This window comes from Schistocerca nitens, chromosome 2 (genome assembly GCF_023898315.1).
Source record: "Schistocerca nitens isolate TAMUIC-IGC-003100 chromosome 2, iqSchNite1.1, whole genome shotgun sequence".
NCBI classification, from domain to species: Eukaryota; Metazoa; Arthropoda; class Insecta; order Orthoptera; family Acrididae; genus Schistocerca; species Schistocerca nitens.
In genome coordinates, this window is record NC_064615.1 from 480,544,659 (window position 1) to 480,569,759 (window position 25,101).

A 25,101-nucleotide genomic window follows, 5' to 3' on the forward strand; every position below is an offset into this window, starting at 1 on the left:
TGTAATCATATAAATGTTAGTTTTTTTTAATGGCTGTGTTGCTGATATTGATAAAATGCTGATGTAAAATTGTCCATTTGTTACCTTATGCAGTATACTATTTAAAATGTACAATATTGTCATTTTCCCATTACTAGAGTTGAGAGGATAATTATTCATAAAAAGTATACTAAGGTCATTTAAGACCTTTCAGAGCATTAATGTTTAATTCCTTTTTCTCTTTATATTTATGCAGTAACCTTCCATAAACATCCCGAAAAGGTTAATGTCACACTTGCATGTGTTGGAGATATCAACACAACTGTGAAAGATGGCAAACACTGGCCATCATTGTATGGAGTAGGTAAGTTGCTGAAACTTTTTTGTAACTCAGTAAGAAACTAACATACTATTTAAAATTCTAAAATTTTATTAATTAATATTGTAGAATTATCCATTTATTGCAGATTGTGAAATAATCACATCCAATTACACAATGGTGAGTGTTGACAAAGGGCTTTGTTTTGTAAGTCTCATCTGAAATATTGAGCTCCAGAAGTATCAGCAGTGTTTCACTAGTATTTCAGTTGCTTGTACATAGTCCTGCAAGATACATCACATGCTATACAGAATGGTCCTAATCAGGTTCCATGGTAGTTACCTAATAGGAAACTATTACTGTTGAAACTTGGGAATTCAACAGCAACTCCATCTCACCTGACATCAACTGGATGTGGTGTGTGGATTAAATGTCCAGGCTGTGGAAAGCAAAATCATTATTGTAAATAGTTTCAGTAGCTTCTAGTAGATAATTGACAGTATTTTGGATATAAATGAGTGTGGTTTCATTTGTTTTGTATTCATGCATATAAATCAAGTTTATGTTTTCTCAGAAGCCTCTATTTCACACTTGCAAGTTCTCTCTGTTACCAGAGGACTAGGATGTGAATTGCAGCATCAAAAAGGAGAATAGTGTGTGTAATATTCTTTGCAGAATATTGTGCAATTACTTCTTTAAAACACAGTACGTTTTTTGATCTGTATCTTGCCATACACCCCAATTAACCATGGGAATTGCTGAGATGGGGTTGCTTGCATGCCTCAACAATGTAGGTAGTGTCCCGTAGGTGCAATGATAACAGGGGAGTATCCATGGGGAGTCCAGACAAATGTGGTTCCTGAAGAGAGGCTGCAGAATTTTCAGTAGCTGCTGGGGCAACAGTCTTGATGATTGACTGATTTGGCCTTGTAACATCAGCCAACATGGCTTTACTGTGACAGTACTGCAAACAGTGAAAGCCAAGAGGAAACTAAAGCCATTATTTTTCCGGTGGGCATGCAGCTCTACTGTATGGTTAAACGATGATGGCACGTTCTTAGGTGAAATATTCCAGAGGTATAATAGTCCTTCATTTGGATCTCCAGGTGTGGACTCCTCACAATGGTATCATCATCCAGAAAAACAAAACTGGCATTCTACAGGTCTGACATGGAATGTTGGATCCCTTAATTGGACAGGTAGGTTAGAAAATTTAAAAAGGGATATGGATGGGTTGAAGATAGATATAGTTAGAATTAGTGAAGTTCAGTGACAAGATTAACAGGACTCCTGGTTGAATGAGAACAGGCTTATAAAGACAAAATCAAATAGGGATGATACAGGAGGAGGTCTGAATAAGAAAACAGGAAACCAGATAAGCTACTAAACAGCATAGGGAACACACTATTGTGTCAAGATAGACAAGAAGTGAACACACACCACAGTAGTATTAGTTTATATGACAACTAGCTCTGCAGATTATGAAGAGATTGAAACAATGTGTAATGAGATAAATAAATTATTCAACTAGTTAAGGGAGATGAAAATTAAATTGTGGTGGAAACTGGTATTTGGTAGTAGGTAAAGAGACAGAAGGTAAAATAGTGGGGGAATGTGGGCTGGAGGAAAGGAATGAAAGAAGAAGCTGCATGGTAGATTTTTGTACATAGCATAATTTAATATTCACTGAAACTTGGTTTAAGGATAATGAAAAATGGTTGTATATGTGGAAGAGACCTAGTTTTGATTATATAATGGTAAGACACAAGTTTCAGAACTATATTTTAAACTACAAGATGTTTCTGGGGGCAGATGTGGACTCTGACTGTAATTTATTGGTTATGGATTGCAGGTTATAACTGAAGAAATTTCAAATAAGTAGGGAATTAAGGAGATGGGACCACAATAAGTTGAAAGAACCAAAGGTTGTTGAGAGTTTCAAAGGAAGAATTAGACAATGTTTGACTGAAAAACGGAAAGGAATATGGTAGAACAGGAACGGATAGCATAAAAGCCCTAGCAGAAATCCTTGGCTGTCACTGTAGACATTAAATTTAATTGATGAAAGGAGAAAGTGCAAAAATGCAGCAAATGAAGCATATGAAAGGGAATATGGATGTCTAGAAAATGAGATTGACAGAAAATTCAAAATGGCTGAGGTGGAATGACTAGGGGCAAAAGAAAGTCTGTAGAAGCATTTATAAACAGCAGGAAGATAGATACTACCTGAAAAAATTAAAGAGGTCTATGGAGAAAAGAGAAGCAGCTGTATGGCTGTCAAGAACTCAGATGGAAAACCAGTACTAAGCAAAGAAGGGAAAGCTCAAAAATGGATGGATTACATGGAGGGAATATACGTGGGAAATGAACTTGAAGGCATTTTATAGAAAGGGAATATGAAGTAGATGAAGATGAGGTGGGAGATATGATACTGCAAGAAGAATTTGACAAGAGTGCTGAAAGACCTAAGTCACAAGAATGCTCCTGGAGTAAAAGGTTTGTGAAATGAAACTGCAGTCAAATGAAAAAGGGGAAAAAATTCTTTCTACAAGGTCGCAGTGCACTAGAGACATGAATAAAATATGACATAGATACTAGTTTTCAGTATCAAACTGTCTTTACTTTTGAAATAGGGGAAGGAATGGGAGAAAATGTAACCATTCAGAAATTAACTGGATTCCTCTCTCATCTCTGTCTTGTCATTATCCCTTTACTACAGATCTTGTTTATGTGATTCTGAAAACCAGCATTTTTATTAACTGTCTATTGCTATCTGGCAAGTATGAGGTTGTCTTTATCTTATGCACTGAAGGAATGAACCTAAAACTACCAATGAAACCTGTTAGTTGCACTACAAACAACAAATGAAAAATGTGCATAACAATTCATGGATACAAAACTACAGACTGACTCGTTGTTGTTGTTGTGGTCTTCAGTCTGAAGACTGGTTTGATGCAGCTCGCCATGCTACTCTATCCTGTGCAAGCCTTTTCATCTTTGCCTAACTGTCAGAACCCACATCCATTTGAGCCTTTGTACTGTATTCATGTGTTGGCCTCCTCCCACAATTTTTACCCCCCTCCCCCCACTTCCTTCCATTACCAAATTGACTATTCTTTAATGACTCAGGACACGTCCGCAATCGCCGAACATTGTATTTCCACAGACCATTCCATGAATTACGACGACACAAAAATTTTGGCCCATACATCAAACTTTTGGAGCTCAATTATCAATGAATCTGTGGAAATAAGATTATCTGACAACAAGACTCTCATCAATCGAGATAGCGGTTATCAGCTGAACTCTGCTTGGAATCCTGTTATAGAGAAACTTTGTAGTCGACGTAGTTATCTGCATAAAGATGGAAATCAACCTGACACCGATATGCCAGGCTTTCACAGTGGAGGGCGCGAGGCGCAGCGCACGGAGCCGTTATGAACGCGCACGCTGAGCAGCGCATGCACAATGTCACCTCAGAAGGCTTTAAATAGCAGAGCTCAGCGCGTACTCGCCAGTACTACTACAGTGGCATTCACCTGAAGATGGCCAGAAGACTCTGCGCCGAAATATCGTGGCAGGAAGTTACTGATATCGGGCAGTTCTCCCGTGTTTTTATGGAACATTCTGTTCTCTTCTTATGTGAATTGCTTATCATCCACATTTCACTTCCATAGAAAGCTGCACCCCAGATAAGTTCCGAAAAGACCTCCTAAGATCTGATGTCATCAAATTCCTCTTTTGCAGAAATACTTTTCTTGCCTCTACTGTGGCCATCATCAGTTGTTTTGTTTCCCAAATAGTAAAACACATCTCCTACATTTACTGTCTTATTTCCTGAGTTATTTCATCTGCATCACCTGATTCAATTTGACTACATTCCATTCTTCTGGTTTTACTTTTGTTAATGTTCTTTTTATAATCTGTTTTCAAGACACTATTAATTTCATTCAACTGTTCTTCCAATTCCTTTGCCGTCTCTTGACTGAATTACACTGCAATTGGCAAAGCTCGAAGTTTGTATTTCTTCTCACTGAATTTTAATTTCTTTTCCAAATTTCTCCTTGGTTTCCATCATAGCTTGCTCAGTGTAAAGACTGAATAACATCAGGGTAATCTACAACCATGTCTCCCTCTTTTCTCATCTATGACTTCCCTCTTGGAGCTTTCGGTTCATATAACTGAAATCTGGTTCTTGTAAAAATTGTAAGTAACTTGTTGCTAATGTAAAAAATTCAAAGAGTGTAATCCCGACAACATTGACAAAAGCTCTCTGTAAATCTACAAATGCTATCAACATAGGTTTGCCTTTTTTCAGTCTGTCTTCTGGGACAACCCATTTGATTATTACTGCCAACATGTCACTACAATTCTCTGGAATCCAAACTGATCTTCCCTGAGGTTGGCTCCTGCCAGTTTTTCCATTCTTCTATAAATAATCTGAACCAGTACTGTGCAACCATGACTTATTAAACTGATGGTTTGGTTGTGTTTACCCTTGCCAGCATCTGCCTTCTTTAGATTCTGCATTGCTATCTTCTTCATGAAATCTGAGGGTATTTCACCTGTCTCATACATCTTGCACACCAAGTGGAATAATTTTTCCATGGCTGGCTCTCCCAAGGATCTTAATAACTTAGAGAGAATGTCATCTGCTCCAAGTGCCTTGTTTCCACTTACATCTCTCAGTACTATATCAAATTCGTCTTGCAGTATCACATCAGCCATCTCATCTTCTCATAATTCCTCTTCTCTTCATAAAACATTGTTCTCAAGCTCAATTTTCTTTCCTTTATATAGATGCTCTGTAAGTTCCTTCCACCTTTTAGCTTTCCCTTCTTTGTTTTGTACTTTCCTGCCCTCTGAGCCCTTAATATTCATACAGCTATTTATCTTCTTTCTGAAAGACTTTCTAAATGTCTTGTACGTGGCATTTATCTTTCCCTTAGTTATGCATGTTTCTGCAGCCTTTTATTTGCTCTGTAGCCATTACTGTTTAACCATTTTGCATGTTCCACCAGTCTCATATTTTAGAAATCTGTACTCCCTTTCACCTGCTTAATTTGCTGCATTTTTATATTTTCTCCTTTCATCAGTTAAATTCAATATCATATGTGTTATGTAGGAATTTCTTCTAGGCAGTGTCTTTCTACAAATGTGATCCTCTGCTGCCTTCTGTATTTCAATTCACAAAATTATGAGAGTCATTCAATAACTAATGCAACACATTTTTTTCCTGGGCAGTTTTGGTTGAAATAGTGCGAAATTTGTTGTGGGGCATCGTGGAATATTTCCGCCTCAGCCCTTATAGTTTCATGACATTCCGATATGTGGTGGCACTATATGTAGCCTTCAGAATGGCATTTTTAACGGAGGTCCATTCCAAGCAGAGAGCTACTATTGAGCTTCTTTCAGCAGAAAACCAGAGCATTACAGTTGTTCATGGGCACTTGTAGAATGTCTGTGAAGACTCTGCAATGAACAAAAGCACCATTCATTGGACAAGATGTCTGTCGTCATCGCAACAGGGGTGCGCAAACCTGTCCAATCTCCCATGTGCTGATTGGCCACACACAACTGTGACACTTGCAGTGTTGGAATGTGCAGACATTCTTGTTAGAGGTGTTCAATGGATCACAAACAAATATCTTGCTGCTCAACTGGATGTCTCAAAGATGTGGGCCCACTTGGTTCCACACTGCCTAACAGAAGACCATAAAGAGCAACAAAGGAGCATCTGTATGGAATTTCTTGCATGTTTTGAGGCTGTTTGTGACAATGAACATTGTCAAAGGAAATGAAATTTGGGTTCATCACTTTGAACCAGAAATAAAATGGCAATTCATTGAGTGGCACCACATCACCTCTCCTCCAAAGGAAAAAGTTCAAAGCCACATCCTCAGCTGGTAAAGTTATGATGACATTTGTCTGGGACTGTGAAGGGGTTATTCTATTTGATGCTGTCCCACATGGTGTATTGCGCTACTCTTAGGAAATTTAAGAAATGACTCCAGGGTGTTTGTCGCCACAAAAATGCAAATGAACTTCTCCTTCTCCATAACAATACAAGGCCTCACACAAGTCTGCACGCCCGAGAGGAGCTTACAAACTTCATTGGACTGTTCTTCCTCATCCACCCTAAAGTCCAGACCTCGCATCTTACATCTTCTATCTTCTGTCTTTTTGGTTCGATGAAGGCTGCACTCTGTGGGCAGCAGTACGTGGATGATGGGCAGGTTATTGATGCAGCAATATGTTGGCTCTGACGTCGGCCAGTAGAGTGATGCCTCGGAGACATACATATCCTCCCAGTAAGGTGGTGCAATGCTGTCACATTTAACAGAGATTATGTTGAAAAATAGGTTTTGTAGCCAAAATAGTGGGGAATAATATGGTGTATTGGAATCCTGAATAAAACCAACCACTTTCAGAAAAGATGTGTTACGTTACTTATTAATTCCCCTCAATATATCCGTCTTCTATTGCACTCTTTCCTCTGCTTCAGTGTACATTGCTTAATACTCTGAAATTCTCAACAACATTTTATTTCTTTAATTTATCCAGGTCTCATATCCATAATTTTCTTCCTTTTTGCAGTTTCTCGAGTTTTAATTTGCAGTTCATAACCAATAAATTATGGCCAAAGGCCACACCTGTGCCTGGAAATGTCTTACAATGTAAAATGCGGCTTTGAAACCTCTGTCTTGCTATTATAAAGACAAGTTGAAACTTGCCAGTGTGAAGTTCTTATTGAAAAAATGTTTTATGAAGAAGTTTGGGTTGTCTGCAGTTTGCAGTTCTTCTAATTGGTGTACCGTTTTAGGACAACATTGTCTTATATAGTACTGTTCTGTGAGATGTGTGTATACTCAACCATGTCATCATATGACAAAATTGCATGCCACTGCAGTGGTACTCTATTTACAGTAGTGTGCAAATTTAATGTGACAAGCTCTTATTTTACAAGGAATGTGATGTAATGGACATTTTACTGAAGAAGCGGGCAAAAATAGTTGCTCTTCATGAACACATATCTAGACTATAAGAGGCATTGCCTCTGTTACTGGTGTGGCAGATGTGGATGAAAATGAAAAAGTACCCCTAGAAATGACAAAACTGTATTTAGAAATGTTAGAATTCATTCTCACAAGACAAGTAAGGACCTCCAGAGAGATTTATTGGCTACTGGAGTTGAAATTGGCTCTTCAGTGGTATGACATAGTATTCTTGATTGTGAGCGGAAGATTTGAAAACCAATAAAGAAGCAGTTGTTAACAGCTGCCATGAAGAAAAAACGGTTGGCATGAGCCAAAATATTTAAATATTGGACATCCAGTGACTGGAAACATGCAATTTTGTTGTTCAAGGATGCAGAGCAAAAGTTGTCAAGCAAAGCAGCTGTGAGACAGTGACAGCTGAGCACCTTGAACAGGCTGTAAAACACCCTCCCAAAAAATATATTGGGATTTCTTGATGGCAAGTGGTTCTGGGGCACTAGTTTCAGTTGATGGCATGATGAATTTAGTCAATTACATAGAAATTCTTATGAACAGGATTATGCCATTGCTACAGACCTTTGCAGATGGTGGGGAAACATTTCACCATGATCTGGCCTCACGTCACACTTCTAAAGCAGTCAGGCCTTTCATGGAAGAAAATGACATTAGCTAACTTGAGTGTCCTGGCTATTAACCAGACTTAAATCCCATTGAGAATTTGTGGGATATTTTGAAAAGGTATTTTAATAAAGTGGTCTGATCAACAAAAGAATGCGTATTAGTAAATGTGGTAAAAGCGTGGTTTCATGATGGTGAACTACAAAACATTTGCTCTAATCTGCCACAATGCACTCAGAAGATCTTTAAAGTAAAAGGAGGGCACATTATTTATTAAGCAACTAACTATATTATACAAATATAGTAATAAATGTGCACAGTTGAAGTTTAATCATCTTGTTCCAATTAATTTGCACACTGCTATACATTGTAGAGATAGATAAGGAATAAACCACAATCAGACCATCCTAAAGTAGGTTTCCATTAATTACTCCAGGGGACTGCTTGGCTGGTTTCTTCAATATGATGCCGGTGGTTTCTTTCCACCATCATTGTCCAACTGAGCTGTGATCTATCTTCAATGATGTAGATATTGGTGTTACATTAAATTCAAGTCTTCCTTTCTTTTTATTACTTAATGCTTAGGCTGTTATTACATTACCATATTTCTTTGACAAAGAAATATAATCAAATATTCGCAAAATTTCTTTGACAAACATCTTTGACATGGACCTAAAAAGTGGTATTACACTGCCGTCAGACACTGATCAGCCAGAACATTATGACCATTGACCTACTGTTGATATAAACCCATCCAGGTGATAGCAGCGTCACCTGACAAGGAATGACTGTTAGTCAGACACACGCGCAGTGCATGTAGTATCAGTGAGCCTGCTATCCATGTGTAGAGGCACACAATCTAAGTATAAAGTGTGGCTGAAAACAAAGTGCACTGAACACTCCTAACAGCCGACAATGCAAGCTTGTGCCAATGTTAAGAGCATGACATTGGCAACTATGACTGAAATGGGCACATTGTAATCTTACCCTCCCACACATCACTATTAAAATTCTGTCTTTGCACAAATTTTGAAAGCTTCAAGAGGCGTAAGATATACAAAAGAAAAACTCTTTACTTATCTTCATTATCTTGTTGTTGTTGGCTCCAAGTCTTGTTGTGTCTAGGGTACATTCTTGAGGCTGTAATTATGATTTAACGGGTTCCTGAAGACTAAATAACTGATGAAGACTTGCCGGTTGCTATGAATATCTTTTTCTTCTATCCCATTCTTCTATACCCCAATGACTTCACAATCTCCATTTTTACCACACCACAAATTACATTATTAGGGACACAATCAAATACACATCTGATTCCATCTGAGGCATGCCCACCACTCCTAACTTTCTGCGGTACTAACAATACTCCAAAGAGTTTACAAACTTTCTTGGAACAAAAAGAATCTTTACTAATTTATATAATTATTTTATAAATGAGACCTGAATTAAATTTAATAATTAGCTCCAATTTAATAATATGAATTTTAAGTATACCAGAAATTTCATAATTACAATATTTTTAAAAGAAGAGTAATTTTAACTGCAAGTACAGAGTACTAACAAACTGATTTCTTTTTACATATTGTAGCCTGAAACATGACACATTGTATACAAAATCATATGAAGTTCATTCAGATAAATAGCCAAGAAAGTTCACCTATATAAGAATCGATAGTATACATGGTATCATTATTTTTGTATGCGTGTGTGTGTGTGTGTGTGTGTGTGTGTGTGTGTGTGTGTGTGTGTGTGTGTGTGTTTACGTGTTTACATAAAGGTACTGTTAGAGGAGGATGACTCATCTACATCTACATCTACGTCCATATTCCGCAAGCCACCAGACAGTGTGTGGCGGAGGGTACCCTGAGTACCTCTATTGGTTCTCCCTTCTATTCCAGTCTCGTATTGTTCGTGGAAAGAAGGATTGTCGGTATGCTTCTGTGTGGGCTCTAATCTCTCTGATTTTATCCTCATGGTCTCTTCGTGAGATATACGTAGGAGGGAGCAATATACTGCTTGACTCTTCGGTGCAGGTATGTTCTCGAAACTTTAACAAAAGCCCGTGCCGAGCTACTGAGCGTCTCTCCTGCAGAGTCTTCCACTGGAGTTTATATATCATCTCCGTAACGCTTTCGCGATTATTAAATGATCCTGTAACGAAGCGCGCTGCTCTCCATTGGATCCTCTCTATATCTTCTATCAACCCTATCTGGTACGGATCCCACACTGCTGAGCAGTATTCAAGCAGTGGGCGAACATCCTTTGTTTTCGGATTGCATTTCCTTAGGATTCTTCCAATTAATCTCAGTCTGGCATCTGCATTACCGACGATCAACTTTATATGATCATTCCATTTTAAATCACTCCTAATGCGTACTCCAAGATAATTTATGGAATTAACTGCTTCCAGTTGCTGACCTGCTATTTTGTAGCTAAATGATAAGGGATCTATCTTTCTATGTATTCGCAGCACATTACACTTGTCTACATTGAGATTCAATTGCCATTCCCTGCACCATGCGTCTTTTCGCTGCAGATCCTCCTGCATTTCAGTACAATTTTCCATTGTTACAACCTCTCGATACACCATAGCATCATCTGCAAAAAGCCTCAGTGAACTTCCGATGTCATCCACTAGGTCATTTATGTATATTGTGAATAGCAACGGTCCTATGACACTCCCCTGTGGCACACCTGAAATCACTCTTACTTCAGAAGACTTCTCTCCATTGAGAATGACATGCTGCATTCTGTTATCTAGGAACTCCTCAATCCAATCAAACAATTGGTCTGATAGTCCATATGCTCTTACTTTGTTCATTAAATGACTGTGGGGAACTGTATCGAACACCTTGCGGAAGTCAAGAAACACGGCATCTACCTGTGAACCTGTGTCTATGGCCCTCTGAGTCTCGTGGACGAATAGCGCGAGCTGGGTTTCACACGACCGTCTTTTTCGAAACCCATGCTGATTCCTACAGAGTAGATTTCTAGTCTCCAGAAAAGTCATTATACTCGAACATAATACGTGTTCCAAAATTCTACAACTGATCGACGTTAGAGATATAGGTCTATAGTTCTGCACATCTGTTCGACGTCCCTTTTTGAAAACGGGGATGACCTGTGCCCTTTTCAAATCCTTTGGAACGCTACGCTCTTCTAGAGACCTACGGTACACCGCTGCAAGAAGGGGGGCAAGTTCCTTCGCGTACTCTGTGTAAAATCGAAGTGGTATCCCATCAGGTCCAGGGGCCTTTCCTCTTTTGAGCGATTTTAATTGTTTCTCTATCCCTCTGTCATCTATTTCGATATCTACCATTTTGTCATCTGTGTGACAATCTAGAGAAGGAACTACAGTGCAGTCTTCCTCTGTGAAACAGCTTTGGAAAAAGACATTTAGTGTTTCGGCCTTTAGTCTGTCATCCTCTGTTTCAGTACCATTTTGGTCACAGAGTGTCTGGGCATTGTGTTTCGATTCACCTACCGCTTTGACATAAGACCAAAATTTCTTAGGATTTTCTGCCAAGTCAGTACATAGAACTTTACTTTCGAATTCATTGAACGCCTCTCGCATAGCCCTCCTCACACTACATTTCGCTTCGCGTAATTTTTGTTTGTCTGCAAGGCTTTGGCTATGTTTATGTTTGCTGTGAAGTTCCCTTTGCTTCCGCAGCAGTTTTTCTTTTTTGTACCACGGTGGCTCTTTTCCATCTCTTATGATCTTGCTTGGCACATACTCATCTAACGCATATTGTACGATGGTTTTGAACTTTGTCCACTGATCCTCAACACTATCTGTACTTGAGACAAAACTTTTGTGTTGAGCTGTCAGGTACTCTGTAATCTGCTTTTTGTCACTTTTGCTAAACAGAAAAATCTTCCTACCTTTTTTAATATTTCTATTTACGGCTGGAATCATCGATGCAGTAACTGCTTTATGATCGCTGATTCCCTGTTCTGCGTTAACTGTTTCCAATAGTTTGGGTCTGTTTGTCACCAGAAGGTCTAATATTAGAACATGACCATTGGCACTGGACATTGGCAAAGTGTTGTGTATTCTGATGAAGCCCGATACCTTCTTGATTGTGCAAGTAGCTCCATTATGCTCTGGGGAACATTCATGTGGGCATCCATGGGTCCAGTGGAGCTCATGCAAGGCACCAGGACAATCAAGGAGTATCTTACACTGGTTGTAGATCTTGTAAACCCCTTCACGACGATCATGTTTCGCGATGACAGTGGCATTTTTCATCAAGATAATGCATTATGTCACAAGGCCAGGAGTGTGATGGAGTGGTTCAAGGAACACAGTGGTGAGTTCCAATTGATGTGCTGGCCCCCCAAGTTGCCACATCTGAACCAAATAGAACACATCTGGGATGAATTAGGTAACTCGTGTGTATGGATGTGGTGCCAGCTCCCTCCAGCGACCTACCAAGGCATCATTGCTTCCATGCCACAACACGTTGTCGCTGTTATCCATGCCATAGGTAGGCATACCGGCTATTAAGTAGGTGATCATAATGTTCTGACTGATCATTGTATGTTTCGTCGAAGATCAAGATGGCAGATTACAACAATTTGTTATTATGTGCTGTAGTTGTTTGTACCACAATGACACTGTGTGTGCATTTGGTAGAGAAGCAACAGAAGAAAAGGAAACATACTTAGATGGAGCTGTAGGTGTTACATTGAGATGATAAAAGCGTTCAGAAAACTTTGCTATGGAGCTGCAAGTGGAGGATGTCAAGTTTTATATAAATGACTTGCAAATGGATGCGAATACAGTATTTGCTCAGTGAAGTGGTTCATCATATTACAAAGCAGAATACTCTGTTGAGAAATGCTGTATCTATAGAAGGCAGGTTCACTGTAACACTGATTTCATGCTACAGGAGAGAGCTACTCCAGCTTACAATACAACACTCGAATACCACAGTGCATATTAACCAAAATAGTTCCAGAAACATGTGAAGCAATTTATGAAGCACTGATGGAGGAATACCTGGAGGTAAATAAAGGTTTAGTAAACTTTATGGGCTTTAAGAACTATGTTTATTTTTGAACAATGTAAATAATACAATTAGTGTTCCAGCAACTACAAAATTAATGGAAATGTATGAAACAGATGACACACTTTTTAGCTTGAAGCATCTGAAACTCAAAAATAGAGAAAGTATGGAGAGCTAAGAAAAAAATCATTTATATTACAGTGTGTCTTCCTCCTCTATTCTGGCTAGTGGGAAAGTTGCCTGGATGTATCCAGATGTAGAGATAGAAGTGGAAGGCTATGCCTATGATGGTGGGTTTGAAGTCACCTGCAGCATATCATACCTGCCCTCCAACACCTGATTGGTGGCATACATAGTGGTCCTTGTGGTAACCTCATCGCCCACATTATCCATCTCCCACACCTCAGCCCCAACGTTGGTGGCAAAGGCACTGTATCTGTCTTCTCAGGCTGGCTGGGACAGGTTCTTGCTCATATCAGCCACTGCCTGCAACATTCTGTTGACCTCTAGAAGAACATCTGTTGATACTTTTCTTTTCTTTCTGGGTGGCTGCTCATGTTGCTGGGGCTGTGGCTCATTGTAAGCAACTTCAGTCTCATCTTGGGAAGCATATTGATTCTCTGTTTCATGCCAAATTAAAACCATTAATTACATACTGTTTTAGACATACATTGATTTTATTTACAGGTACCCACAAGCAGAGAAGAGTGGGAACAAATTGCAAATGATTTTGAGGAAAATATGGAACTATTATAATGATACAGGGGCAAGGGATGAAAAACATATTCAAATCAAATGTCCACAAGCTAGTGACTGTCTCATTTTCAATTATAAATGTTTTAACACCATAATTTTATTCGCCAAGGTAGATGCTACCTACAAATTCTTGTATGTTGGTGTAGGAACTAATGATCACATTGGTGATGCTGGAGTGTTTTCAAAAAGCAAACTATGGTAGTGTCTTATGGACCAATCTACTCTGAACATCTCTAAAGGCAGAAAGCTAGGGAACACAATCATTACAACTGCAATGGTTGTGCTGGCAGATGAATCTGTCCCTTTGAGTTACATTATGAAGCTGTATTCCTTGAAGGGAACTGTTGTGACTCGCCGATCATTCAAAGCGCCGCCAAGCAATTATGCGCGTCCTCTATGTGCGGCGCTGTCTGCCAGCCATGCAGCAGCTGCGCCACCTAAGCGGCCAGCCGAGCAGCGGCCACTAGACTGGGACTCAGTGCTCATTCGAATGCTAACGTGTGCACATGTCTTGCTTGTCAACTTACTCTGTGACTTATATGTGTTGTGTCGTTCTGAAATATATTTGTTAAACTTGACGTTATAACAATTGGTGATGAGGTAGTGGATTTTTCCTTTTCACCGTTGACCCACAGGGTTCCATGGCTACTGTCGAGCAACTATTGCAAAATCTCCTTGAACAGCAAACGCTTCTAACAGCGGCAATTCGCGATTTCGTTGCGGCGTCAAATGCGGGGCGTTTCTCGTCGTTGGCTGTACCTCCTTTTCCTCCTTACGACGAGATGGCAGAAGACTGGTCTGATTACGAAAAACATCTTCGACAGCACTTCTTGGCATTTCATGTCACGGACGAACAACCATGTAAGTCTCTGTTCCTTTCCTGGATTTCACCTCAAATGTATCGGTTGTTGTCGCAATTGGCTCCTTTGAAGGATCCTGCATCTTTGTCCTTTGCTGAAATGTGCTCACTTCTGTCTGTCTATTTTCAAAAGCAAACACATGTAGTAGCCTCTCGTGTTGCCTTTTATCGTTGTCAAAAACAGCCACATCAATCCTATCGCGCTTGGGCTGCTGAACTTCACGGCCTCAGTCGAAAGTGTCAATTTGTTACTGACGTTCACAAAGAATCCTATGCTGATTCCATGGTACGGTGTGCTATTATCCGGTCGGCGCCCGACAAAGAAGTTCGGCAACATGCCCTTCAGTTGGCGAATCCGACTCTAGATGAAGTTCTCTCCATTGCGCAGTCTTTTGAAATTTCTCGCGCCGCTGGGGCGCAATTAGAGGCGTGGGGTGATGTCGGGGGAAATACAACCTCTGTGCGCTGTTGACGACGCGTGCGGCGCATCCCCGCCGGCCGACGTGGTCGCAGTGCGCTCCCACGCGCAGCCTCGGCCTAGCCGTAAACAACCCGCTAAGAAACTGCAGCAAAACCCCTGGCAACGTCCTTCATGTCCGTGGTGTTTTATGAAATATTCAAGCGAGGATTGTCCCCAACGTTGGGCTGTGTGTCACAATTGCAAAAAGAAAGGTCATGTGTCTGCCAGTTGCAAATCCGACCGCATACATAATGTTCATGAACATGACGCTGATTCTGATTCTGTGTTGTCTGTCAATTGCACTTCTTTCCTTTCAGGGAAGTTATTCCTCACTGTCCAAATCCTTGGTCGAGATGTTCGCATGCAAGTGGATACCGGTTCTGCTGCCACTATAATTAATTCTCAGACATATCTTCAGTTGGGTTCTCCACTCCTGTCACCTGTCACTCGGCAATTATGGACGTACAATAAACAGAAGATTTCTCTCTTGGGACAGTTTAATGCTGAGGTATCTTACAAATCCGTCGTTCGCACTGTTCCCATATTTGTGGTCGACCAGAGCAACGCAGAAAATCTTTTTGGTTTCGATGCCTTTCGCGTTTTTGGGTTCTCCATAGATGACTCTGTCAGTATTGTCTCTGATGCTATTCCTTATGCTCAACTGGATTCCTTGTCGACGACATTTTCGTCCCTTTTTTCTCCTGGGTTAGGCCATGCAAACGACTTTGAAGCTCATATCACACTCAAACCCACTGCTCGGCCTAAGTTTTTTCGGGCTCGGTCCATTCCTGTGGCCCTTCGTGATCGGGTAAAACGGGAGTTGGATCCTCTCACTACTTCAGGGGTCTTGCTTCCTGTCACTTCCAGTGAGTGGTCCTCTCCTGTCATTGTCGTTGATAAGCCAAATGGTGATATTCGTCTCTGTGGCGATTTCAAAGCCACTGTAAATGCTCAATGCCTCATCGACACTTACCCTATGCCCCGTCCTGAAGAACTGTTCACTAAACTTGCTGGAGGCCCGTATTTTTCTAAAATTGACCTGTCAGAAGCTTATCATCAACTTCCTCTCTACGCTGCTTCCCGGCAGTTTCTGGTCCTTAACATGCCTTTCAGCCTCTATCAATACCAACGCTTGCCATTCGGGGTTACTAGCGCCCCCGTTCTCTTTCAGCGATTCTTGGAACAATTATTGCTCCCTGTCCCGGGGTGTATCAATTACATGGATGACATTGTTGTCACTGGCTCCACCACTGAAGAACATCTTCAAAATCTCCGCACACTTTTTCATGTCTTACAGACTGCCGGTCTAAAGTGTAATCTTCAGAAATCACAATTTTTTCAGGCATCTATCACGTACTTGGGGTTTCAACTCTCTCGGGATGGTTTTCGTCTGCTTCAGCAAACTGTCGCTGCGATCGATGCCCTTCCTCGCCCTACATCTGTTAAGGAACTGCAGGCCTTCTTGGGGAAAATAACATACTATCACAAGTTTTTACTGTCTGCGGCTTCGGTGGCTCAGCCGTTGCATCGCCTGTTGCATAAAAACGTGCGTTTTCACTGGTCCGCGTCATGCGATGCGGCTTTCTAGAAATTGAAGACTATGCTGAAACAGGCCCCATGCCTGGCTACTTATCGACCTGGCCAACATCTTGTTCTTGCCACAGACGCCTCTCAATACGGGGTCGGTGCAGTCCTTGCGCACTGTTTTTCTGACGGTTCGGAACAACCCATTGCTTATGCCTCCAAAATGCTTACGGATGCCCAACAAAAGTATTCTCAAATTGAAAAAGAAGCTTTGGCCATTATTCATGCTCTTCTTAAGTTTGGTGTTTTTCTCTATGGCTCAAAATTTCATCTTGTTACGGATCACAAACCACTTGTTTCCTTGTTTCATCCATCATTGTCACTTCCCGACAAGGCTGCACACCGCCTCCAGCATTGGGCTCTTTACTTGTCTCGTTTCAATTATGAGATTCATTTCCGACCAACGGTTCAACATGCAAATGCTGATGCTCTGTCTCGCCTTCCCATGGGTCCTGATCAGGCATTCGATAGGGACGAACTTTTGTGTTTCCATCTGGATGTTGCCGAGCAGCGGGTTGTGGATGGGTTCCCCATCATTGGGGACAGGCTGGCGGCTGCTACGAGTTCTGACCCTACCCTCTCCCGGGTTTTACGCTGTATTCAGAAGGGTTGGCCAGATTGCCCATCTGCTAAGACTTCTGATCCGTTGCGGAACTACTGCGCTTTGCGCTACCGCCTCACGGCTAGGGATGGTGTTATCCTCCTCTCCACTGACAATGCTTCGCCGCGTGTCGTGGTACCTGCATCTTTGCGTGCTTCGGTCTTGCGCCTCCTTCACCAAGGGCACTGGGGTGTGTCTCGCACAAAATCTCTGGCGCGCCGTCATGTGTACTGGCCTGGCATCGACTCTGAAATAGCACACATGGTCGCTGCCTGTGGCCCTTGTGCATCACAGGCCGCTGCCCCGAAGTCATCTTTCTCACCGTGGCCTTCGCCTGGGAAGCCCTGGAAGCGCATTCATGCTGACTTTGTGGGACCCTTTTTAGGTACTTATTGGCTCCTCGTAATTGACGCCTACTCTAACTTTCCTTTCATTGTCCGTTGCACGTCGCCTACCACCGCGGCAACCACCAGTGCTCTCGCCCGCATTTTTTCTTTGGAAGGCCTCCCCTCTACTCTTGTTACTGATAATGGTCTGCAATTTGCCTCTTCCGAATTTGTGGATTTTTGTGCTCGTCACGGCGTTATGCATGTCACGGCCCCGCCGTTCCATCTACAATCCAACGGTGAGGCTGAACGACTGGTCCGCACATTTAAGGCTCAGATGTGGAAACTTCTGATTTCTTCTGCTGCTGATGATGCGCTTCTCCAGTTTCTGGCGTCTTACCGTTTCACCCCCATGGGCGACCAAAGCCCGGCTGAGCTCTTACATGGCCGACAGCCCCGCACGCTTCTTCACCTTCTGCGGCCTCCCACCTCACGGCCGCGGGTGCCTTCCCTTGGCCGGTTCACCGCCGATGACCTCGTCTGGGTACGGGGATATGGCAGGCGGCCAAAATGGAGCCCGGGCCGTATCTTAAGACACCGTGGCAGACGCCTGTATGAAATCCAGATGGACACGGGTGTTGCAGTGCGTCATTCGGACCAGCTTTGGCCTTGTGTGCCAGCAACGCCTGTTCCGAATGCTGCAACACCACTTTTGGCCCTACCTGACGCTCGGGATCTTGGTATCTCTCAATACTCACAACGCAGCCCTCTCACCGTCATCGCGATGCCAGCACAAGAACGGACGCCACCAGGAGATGTGCCCATGCAGGAACCGGATGACCATCCTCTGTCAGAGCAAATCTACTCGCCTCCTCCTCCAACGGACGCTGACACATCGCCCATGTCTCCTGTCATATCAACTGGACTTGCCACAACGGGCAGATTGGTGCAGGGGGCCCCAGCAGATTCGACCCCTACGTCTCCTGTCATCTCGATCCGTTATCATCGGGGACACTTCCGTCCGTACGGGAAGCTTCCTCCTCGAGACTTTACGGCAAGCCAAACAACGCCTGTGGACATTAGCCATCTCCAGGACACCTCCATCAAGACCAGTGCAACAATTTCAAAGGGGGGAAAAGTGTTGTGACTCGCCGATCATTCAAAGTGCCGCCGCGCAATTACGCGCGTCCTCTACGTGCGGCGCTGTCTGCCAGCCATGCAGCAGCTGCGCCACCTAAGTGGCCAGCCGAGCAGCGGCCGCTAGACTGGGACTCAGTGCTCATTCGAATGCTAACGTGTACACATGTCTTGCTTGTCAACTTACTCTGTGACTTATATGTGTTGTGTCATTCTGAAATATATTTGTTAAACTTGACGTTATAACAGGAACAACCAAGGAAGAAAAGTTTTTACATTGTAGGTTGTTACGAGGACGAAGACTAGTGGAAAGCACCTTTGGCATTCTTGCCCGTCACTTTAGGATTTTTCTTACCACCAGTAATCTACACCCAGAAAAAGTTATTGTAATGACACTTGCTGTTTGTACACTGCATAACTTGTTAACCGAGAGAAGAAAGCACATGTACACTTGGCAAGAAACAGTGTCTACAATAGTAGGAAACTGCACTTATCTTGGGTCACAAACCGTCGAGAACCTACAGCAAATGGAACCTATAGTTTGCCAAGCTATCTCTGGATGTCCAGTACATGGGAGAGGGGGTAGAGAAGAGTTTAAAACACTTGTGTTGCTGGGAAAGTGCCTTGGCAAGATAATCACATTTCCTAAAACCAAATGTAAACAAATACACCTACCTCAAAAATTTCTTCGAAGGTGGGTGTTCCACATTCACTGCCTTGTTCGATATACTCTCATCAGCTGCTGTTGCCTGGTCAAGAAACTTCAGTCGATGGAACCAGTGGAGCATAAACAGCCTGTGTACTGGATCCACTTTTGCTTTTAAGCATCTGCAATAAAATATGTAAAATACACATATGTTATGTAAACATTGTTGTGTACTTCAAGGATCTGCAATGAACAAAACTATGTATAGACTGAATGCAATGAATAAAAGTATCTATAGACTGAAGTTTGTATACATAAAATCATATCTGAAATTGTATTATTTCATATGTATAAGTACCTGCACCTGGGTTCCAGGCTAGATCCCTCATGTACATTCAATGCTGAGGTGCTATTCCAGAATGTGGAGAACATCGACAATTCTGTTTGTGTGTAAGGGGGAATTTAAAGTAGACTGGGATGGCAGTGAGAATTTGGATTGAGGAGGGAGGCATGCCAGGGTAATCTGTGCAGTTGTGTGAACCACTGTGCCAAGGTTGCTTAGTGGCTAACACACTTACCTAGTAAGAAGGAGACTTGGGTTTGGTTCCCGGCCTTCATACAAATTTTCACTCAACACTTCAGTCTGTCTACATAAAATTCCTGAATTGTTTGTTGAGTTCAGGCAGATGTGTGGGGTCAAGCATGGTCATGAAGCACAATCAAATCCCCAGATCGGAAATGCGCACCTTTTGTAATGATATGCACATTGTGTTTGATCCAAAAGTTGGCAGCAGTATGCAGCATGTACAATATGGCAATCATGGACAAAATCGATGAGAAGAACACCTTTAAAGTAAAAAAGGACTGTTGTAAGAGTCTTTCCTGTGGAGTGGCAGTTTTTGGCTTCGATGGATGCAGATTCATTCTATTTGCGCCACTCCATGCTGCTTTTCTTCGATTCCCTGCTGTAATGATGCACCCGTGTTTCACTGCAGGTCTGGTGCAAAAGGTGTCCCATTCAGTTTGGTAGTGTTTTAGTCATTTGCACACACTGAGATGATGAAATTTGTGCCCCGTGGTGAGATTACGAAGCACCCATCTTGCAGACATTTTGTGAAATCTAAGGATGTCAATAATGATCACGTGAGCACTGCTATAGCTTAAGCCAACCTCAGTAGCTATTTCAGCAACTATTATTTGGTGGTCTTCTTCATTAAGTTGGCTGACAATTCGAATATTTTCCTCAGTCATGCTGCAGGCTGGCCGTTCTTGTGGAAAACTTGCAAAACCTGAAATTCTCAGGAAAAAACAGGGAAATCTCAGGAAATTTTGGGAATCCTGCATTTTTAACCTAGCACTGAAATTGAATTTTATTGATTTTTGTCGTTGTGGTCTTCAGTCCAGAGACTGGTTTGATGCAGCCCTCCATGCTGCTCTATCCTGTGCAAGCTTCTTCATCTCCAAGTAATTACTGCAACCTACATCCTCTGAATCTGCTTAGTTTATTTATCTCTTGGTCACCCTCTACGATTTTTACCCTCCACACTGCCCTCCAATACTAAATTGGTGATACCTTGATGCCTCAGAATATGTCCTACCAACCGATCCCTTCTTATAGTCAAGTTTATTGAAAATGTTAAGGCTTTTGTGGCCACTTGTTGACAAACTGCCTATTGGCTTCTGTCTTGGGTTCTTCGGCTGACATTCATCTGGTGATTTTACTGACGTTTTGCCAGCACAAGTGGCTGGCATTGTCAAAGCTTCACCCTCCATTGCCGGTGGTGTAGGGTGAAGCTTTGACAATGCCAGCCACTCGTGCTGGCAAAACGTCAGTAAAATCATCAGATGAACGTCGGCCGAAGAACCCGAGACAGAAGCCAATAGGCAGTTTGTCAAGTTTATTGAATTTTATAAGTCACAAATTGAGTTTTATAAATCACAGATTTTAATTTTTTTTTCTTTAGTTATTATGTACTTTAAAATTATTGAGTTTCATAAATCACTAATTTTAAAATACTTAACAACTGCCAAAAAATCACAGCAACAAGAGGGAGTTGTAAGACATAAATGAAAGCTGGTAGGTGTGTTTCTACATCTGAAAGATAATGTGTATTCAAATTACGTGCTAGTCACATAAGAACGGCGGTAGTTGCACCATTGCGAGAATGGAAGTCAGGTTTGCTTTGAGATTGAACATAGTGAGTTGATGCTAGTCAAGAATGCCTTTAAGGCGTCATAGATGCCATTATCAGTACATCACTGAGTTTGAAAGAGGTCATGTAATAGGGCTATGAGAAGTTAGATGTTCCTTCTGCAATATTTCATAAATACTTGGCAGGAACATAACCACTGTACATGACTGCTGTCAGCGGTGGCCACGAGAATGTACGATCGCAAGAAGATGGCTTCAGAAGGCCACGTGGCACTACTGAGAAGGAAGACTATTGTGTTCGGCATATGGGTCTGCCACATCATACTGCATCTGCTGCAGCAATTTGAGCAGCAGTTGGCACCACAGTGACACAACGAACTGTTACAGATTGGTTACTTCAAGGACAGCTCGAAACTTACGCCCAGTATCGTGCATTCCACTGACCCCAAACAATTGCTGTTTGTGACTTGAGTGGTGTTGTGTGAGAGCTCATTGGAAGGCAAGATGAAAGTCTGTTGTGTTTCCTAATGAAGTCTGGGTCTCTTTCGGTGTCAGTGGTGGCCACATGTTGGATAGGAGGAGGCCAGTCGAGAGCCTGCAAACAACCCGTTTGCGTGCTGGACACATTGGACCTGCATCTGGAGTTAGGGTCTGGGGTGCAATTTTGTATGACAGTGAGCACTCCCGTGGCTATCCCAAGCAACCTGATTGCAAATTTGTATGTCCGTCTGGTGACTCAATCTGTTGTGCTTGCATTCATGAGCGGCATTTCAGGGGGGTGTTTTCCAACTGGCTGATGCTTGCCCACATACTGCTGTTGTTACCCAACTTACTCAACAGTGTGTTGACATGTTGCTTTGCGCTGCTCGATCAGCAGATCTGTCTCCAGTCACGACAACTTCAGCATCATCCACAAAGGCATTAACCATCCCTGTATTCACAGACCACCTGCAACAGGCATGGAACTCCATTCCACAAACTGACATCTGGCATCTGTACAGCACAATGTATGTATATTTGCATGCTTGTATTCAACATTCTGGTGGTTACACTGAATTTGACTTTTGCAACGGCTTATCTTGCGTTTACATTAACCTGTGATCATGCAGTGGTAATCCCTTAAATATGTTACCTAGACAAACGTATTCCCAAAATTTCATGACTCTACATTAATTTTCTGTTTGGGAATTTTTTTCCATCAGTGCATTTCAAAGTGTATTAATTATATGAATATTAGCCCATATAAATTATCGATGTGTAATAACTGTGGTTAAGCTACTGCTTATGGCTGGTGTATAGTTCAGCCAAGAGGAAAGAAAAAGAAAAGGAAAGAAAAGTCATTACTGTGGTATGCTGGCCTACTTACCGCCCAGCCCCCCCCTCCCCACCCCACCCTCCCCACTCACTAATAATTTTTCACCTCACATCTGGAATTCCCAGGGAACTTTTTCCAAGTTTGAGTAGCCACCCTGTGCTGGTCCTCAGTCAACGTTGGTCAGCTGCATTCTCAACTGTTTCTCATCCTCATAAAAACTGTTTGTACCATGGATATACTTGAGTCTTTCTCAAGATTTTGTCCCCAAACTGTCTTTTCAAACTTTCGAATGGTTGTACATTGTCTGTTGTGAGAAACTTGATTATATGCATTGTGCAACAGATGACAATATCCCTTGCTCTGAAGATTCTGCTCTTGATTCTGACTAAATACAACAACAACATGCTAGGTGTGAAGAACAATCACTTGAAATGAAAGCAACAATGAACAGAAATTGCACCTCTCTGTTTACAGAAAGACGCATAAAACAAAAATTCACATTTATAAATATTTCACCCTCATGTATATGAGAAGCGAGTATCATGTTGCCTTTGAATTCTGACCGCCATATGTGTATAATCATAAGGTAAAATACATTGCTTCTAGACATGTGCTTTTATATCTATTCCATCATACCTAAAAAATTTTTTTCTTAGACAAAATAATGTGGTACACTATGTGTAACAAAAGTTTTCATTGTGTTCTCTTCAATGTTCACATTGCTTTAATGTCTCTGACGGCAGTGTATACAGTATATTTTTCTCATCCAAATTTTAACCCATATGGCTAGGCATTGTTGTAGTAATATTACAAGAATATGTTTTTCAGGAATTAATGTCAAGACTGGTGAATTGTTTCCTGCTGTGTACAAAGACAGAGGACCAGATGAAGGTCTACGGCATGCACGACAGCTGTGTAGTAAACTAAGAGTGAGTAAAATGTAGTCACTAATACTTGAGTTATTCCCTGTATTCTTTTACTAGCAGGAAAGCCTCCAACAAACTCTTAGCTCTACTTGTTATTCATAATGATATAAAATGCCGATAAAATGCATATATTTTCTTTATTTTTTACAGTAATTTATGAGTATAAACAATGTGGGTGTGTGCAACTTTTGGTTGGCAGATGAGGTAGATGAACTGGATGGAATTAAAATCCACTTGCTCCACGGTAACAAGTGGTCTACAATACCAGTCTATCTGGGTTCTGATTTTAGGAATTTTCCAATTAGATTTAGATTAATTGTCCATTCAAAGCTCGAATTCATGATATATAAATATTTTGACATCACAACTTGTACTTGGGGGCAGGTGGCAGACAGAACTTTCTTTCAGTGTGGATCATTCTGACTATGGAAAGACATCTGGTTGTGGGTAAAGATGTGCATAATAAAGTATTTATTAAGTTAGAGAGTAGTCCTATTTCAAGGATTTAGTGACCTTGTCTATGCGATCTGTTGGTTTGTCCTACCTCCTTATCCACGATAACTACTTCTGCTTGGTCCTGTATATTTTCTTTTGTATTTCCAACAGACAGAGGAGGGCAATGGGAAACCAACCCATTGTTTTGTTTGCAAGAAAAAACCCATCATGGATTTGCCTGCTATTAGGCAGTCTGGAGATATAAACAGTCCCCCAGTCAGATTTCCGGGACCGGGGAAGATTTCCATGACCGGGGAAGGAGGGGCAGCCACAAGCAAAACTATGAACATCCAAACGAATATACACAAGATTGCGACACAGAATGTTCAAGAATTATGTCAGACTGGAAAAATACAGATTGTGTGAAGGGAACACCACCGAACTAAAATGGGGGTATTAGGATTAGCAGAGATTCACTAGAAAGGCACTGGGCGCTTCAAAACATTTAATGATAATGCAGCGTATTTTTCTGGTAGATCAGATAACTCCATCAGTGGTGTTGCTTGTTAGTACAGAAGGGATGGAATGGTGCAGTGATTGAGTACAAGCCTGTCAGTAACCAAATAATACTAGAGAAATTCAACACTAGACCTTGCAAGCTAAATGTAATTTGGGCATATGCACCAACTTCATTGCTGATGTGGAAGAGTTCGAAGAATTTGATGAGTCGCTTTCCATCTGTCTAGAATCAATACCCAAGAAAGGAGTTACCATATGAAAGAAGATTTTTAATGCTGATGTAGAGAAATGGTATTCATCAAATGAAGTACTTGGCTCTCATGATTTAGGCAAAAAAAAAAAAAAAAAAAAAAAAAATGACTGTGGAGATCAACTGATTCAGTTCTATCAGGAAAATAAGTTTGTTACACTCAACATCTGCTTCCAGCACTATCCATGAAGACTTAACACCTGGACTTC

At 41.6% G+C, this 25,101-nt stretch overlaps 1 protein-coding gene across 4 annotated transcripts in view; it reads left to right on the top strand.

The window, feature by feature from the left end:
• The window catches only part of LOC126236408 (protein N-terminal asparagine amidohydrolase-like), a 134,338-nt gene that overhangs the window by 78,457 nt on the left and 30,780 nt on the right, over positions 1-25,101 (top strand). For all 4 annotated transcript variants that reach the window (XM_049945702.1, XM_049945703.1, XM_049945704.1 and 1 more), the window contains 2 exons: positions 236-343; positions 23,591-23,691. In XM_049945702.1, coding sequence (XP_049801659.1) covers positions 236-343; positions 23,591-23,691 — 209 coding nt within the window. The remainder of the gene's footprint in view (positions 1-235; positions 344-23,590; positions 23,692-25,101) is intronic.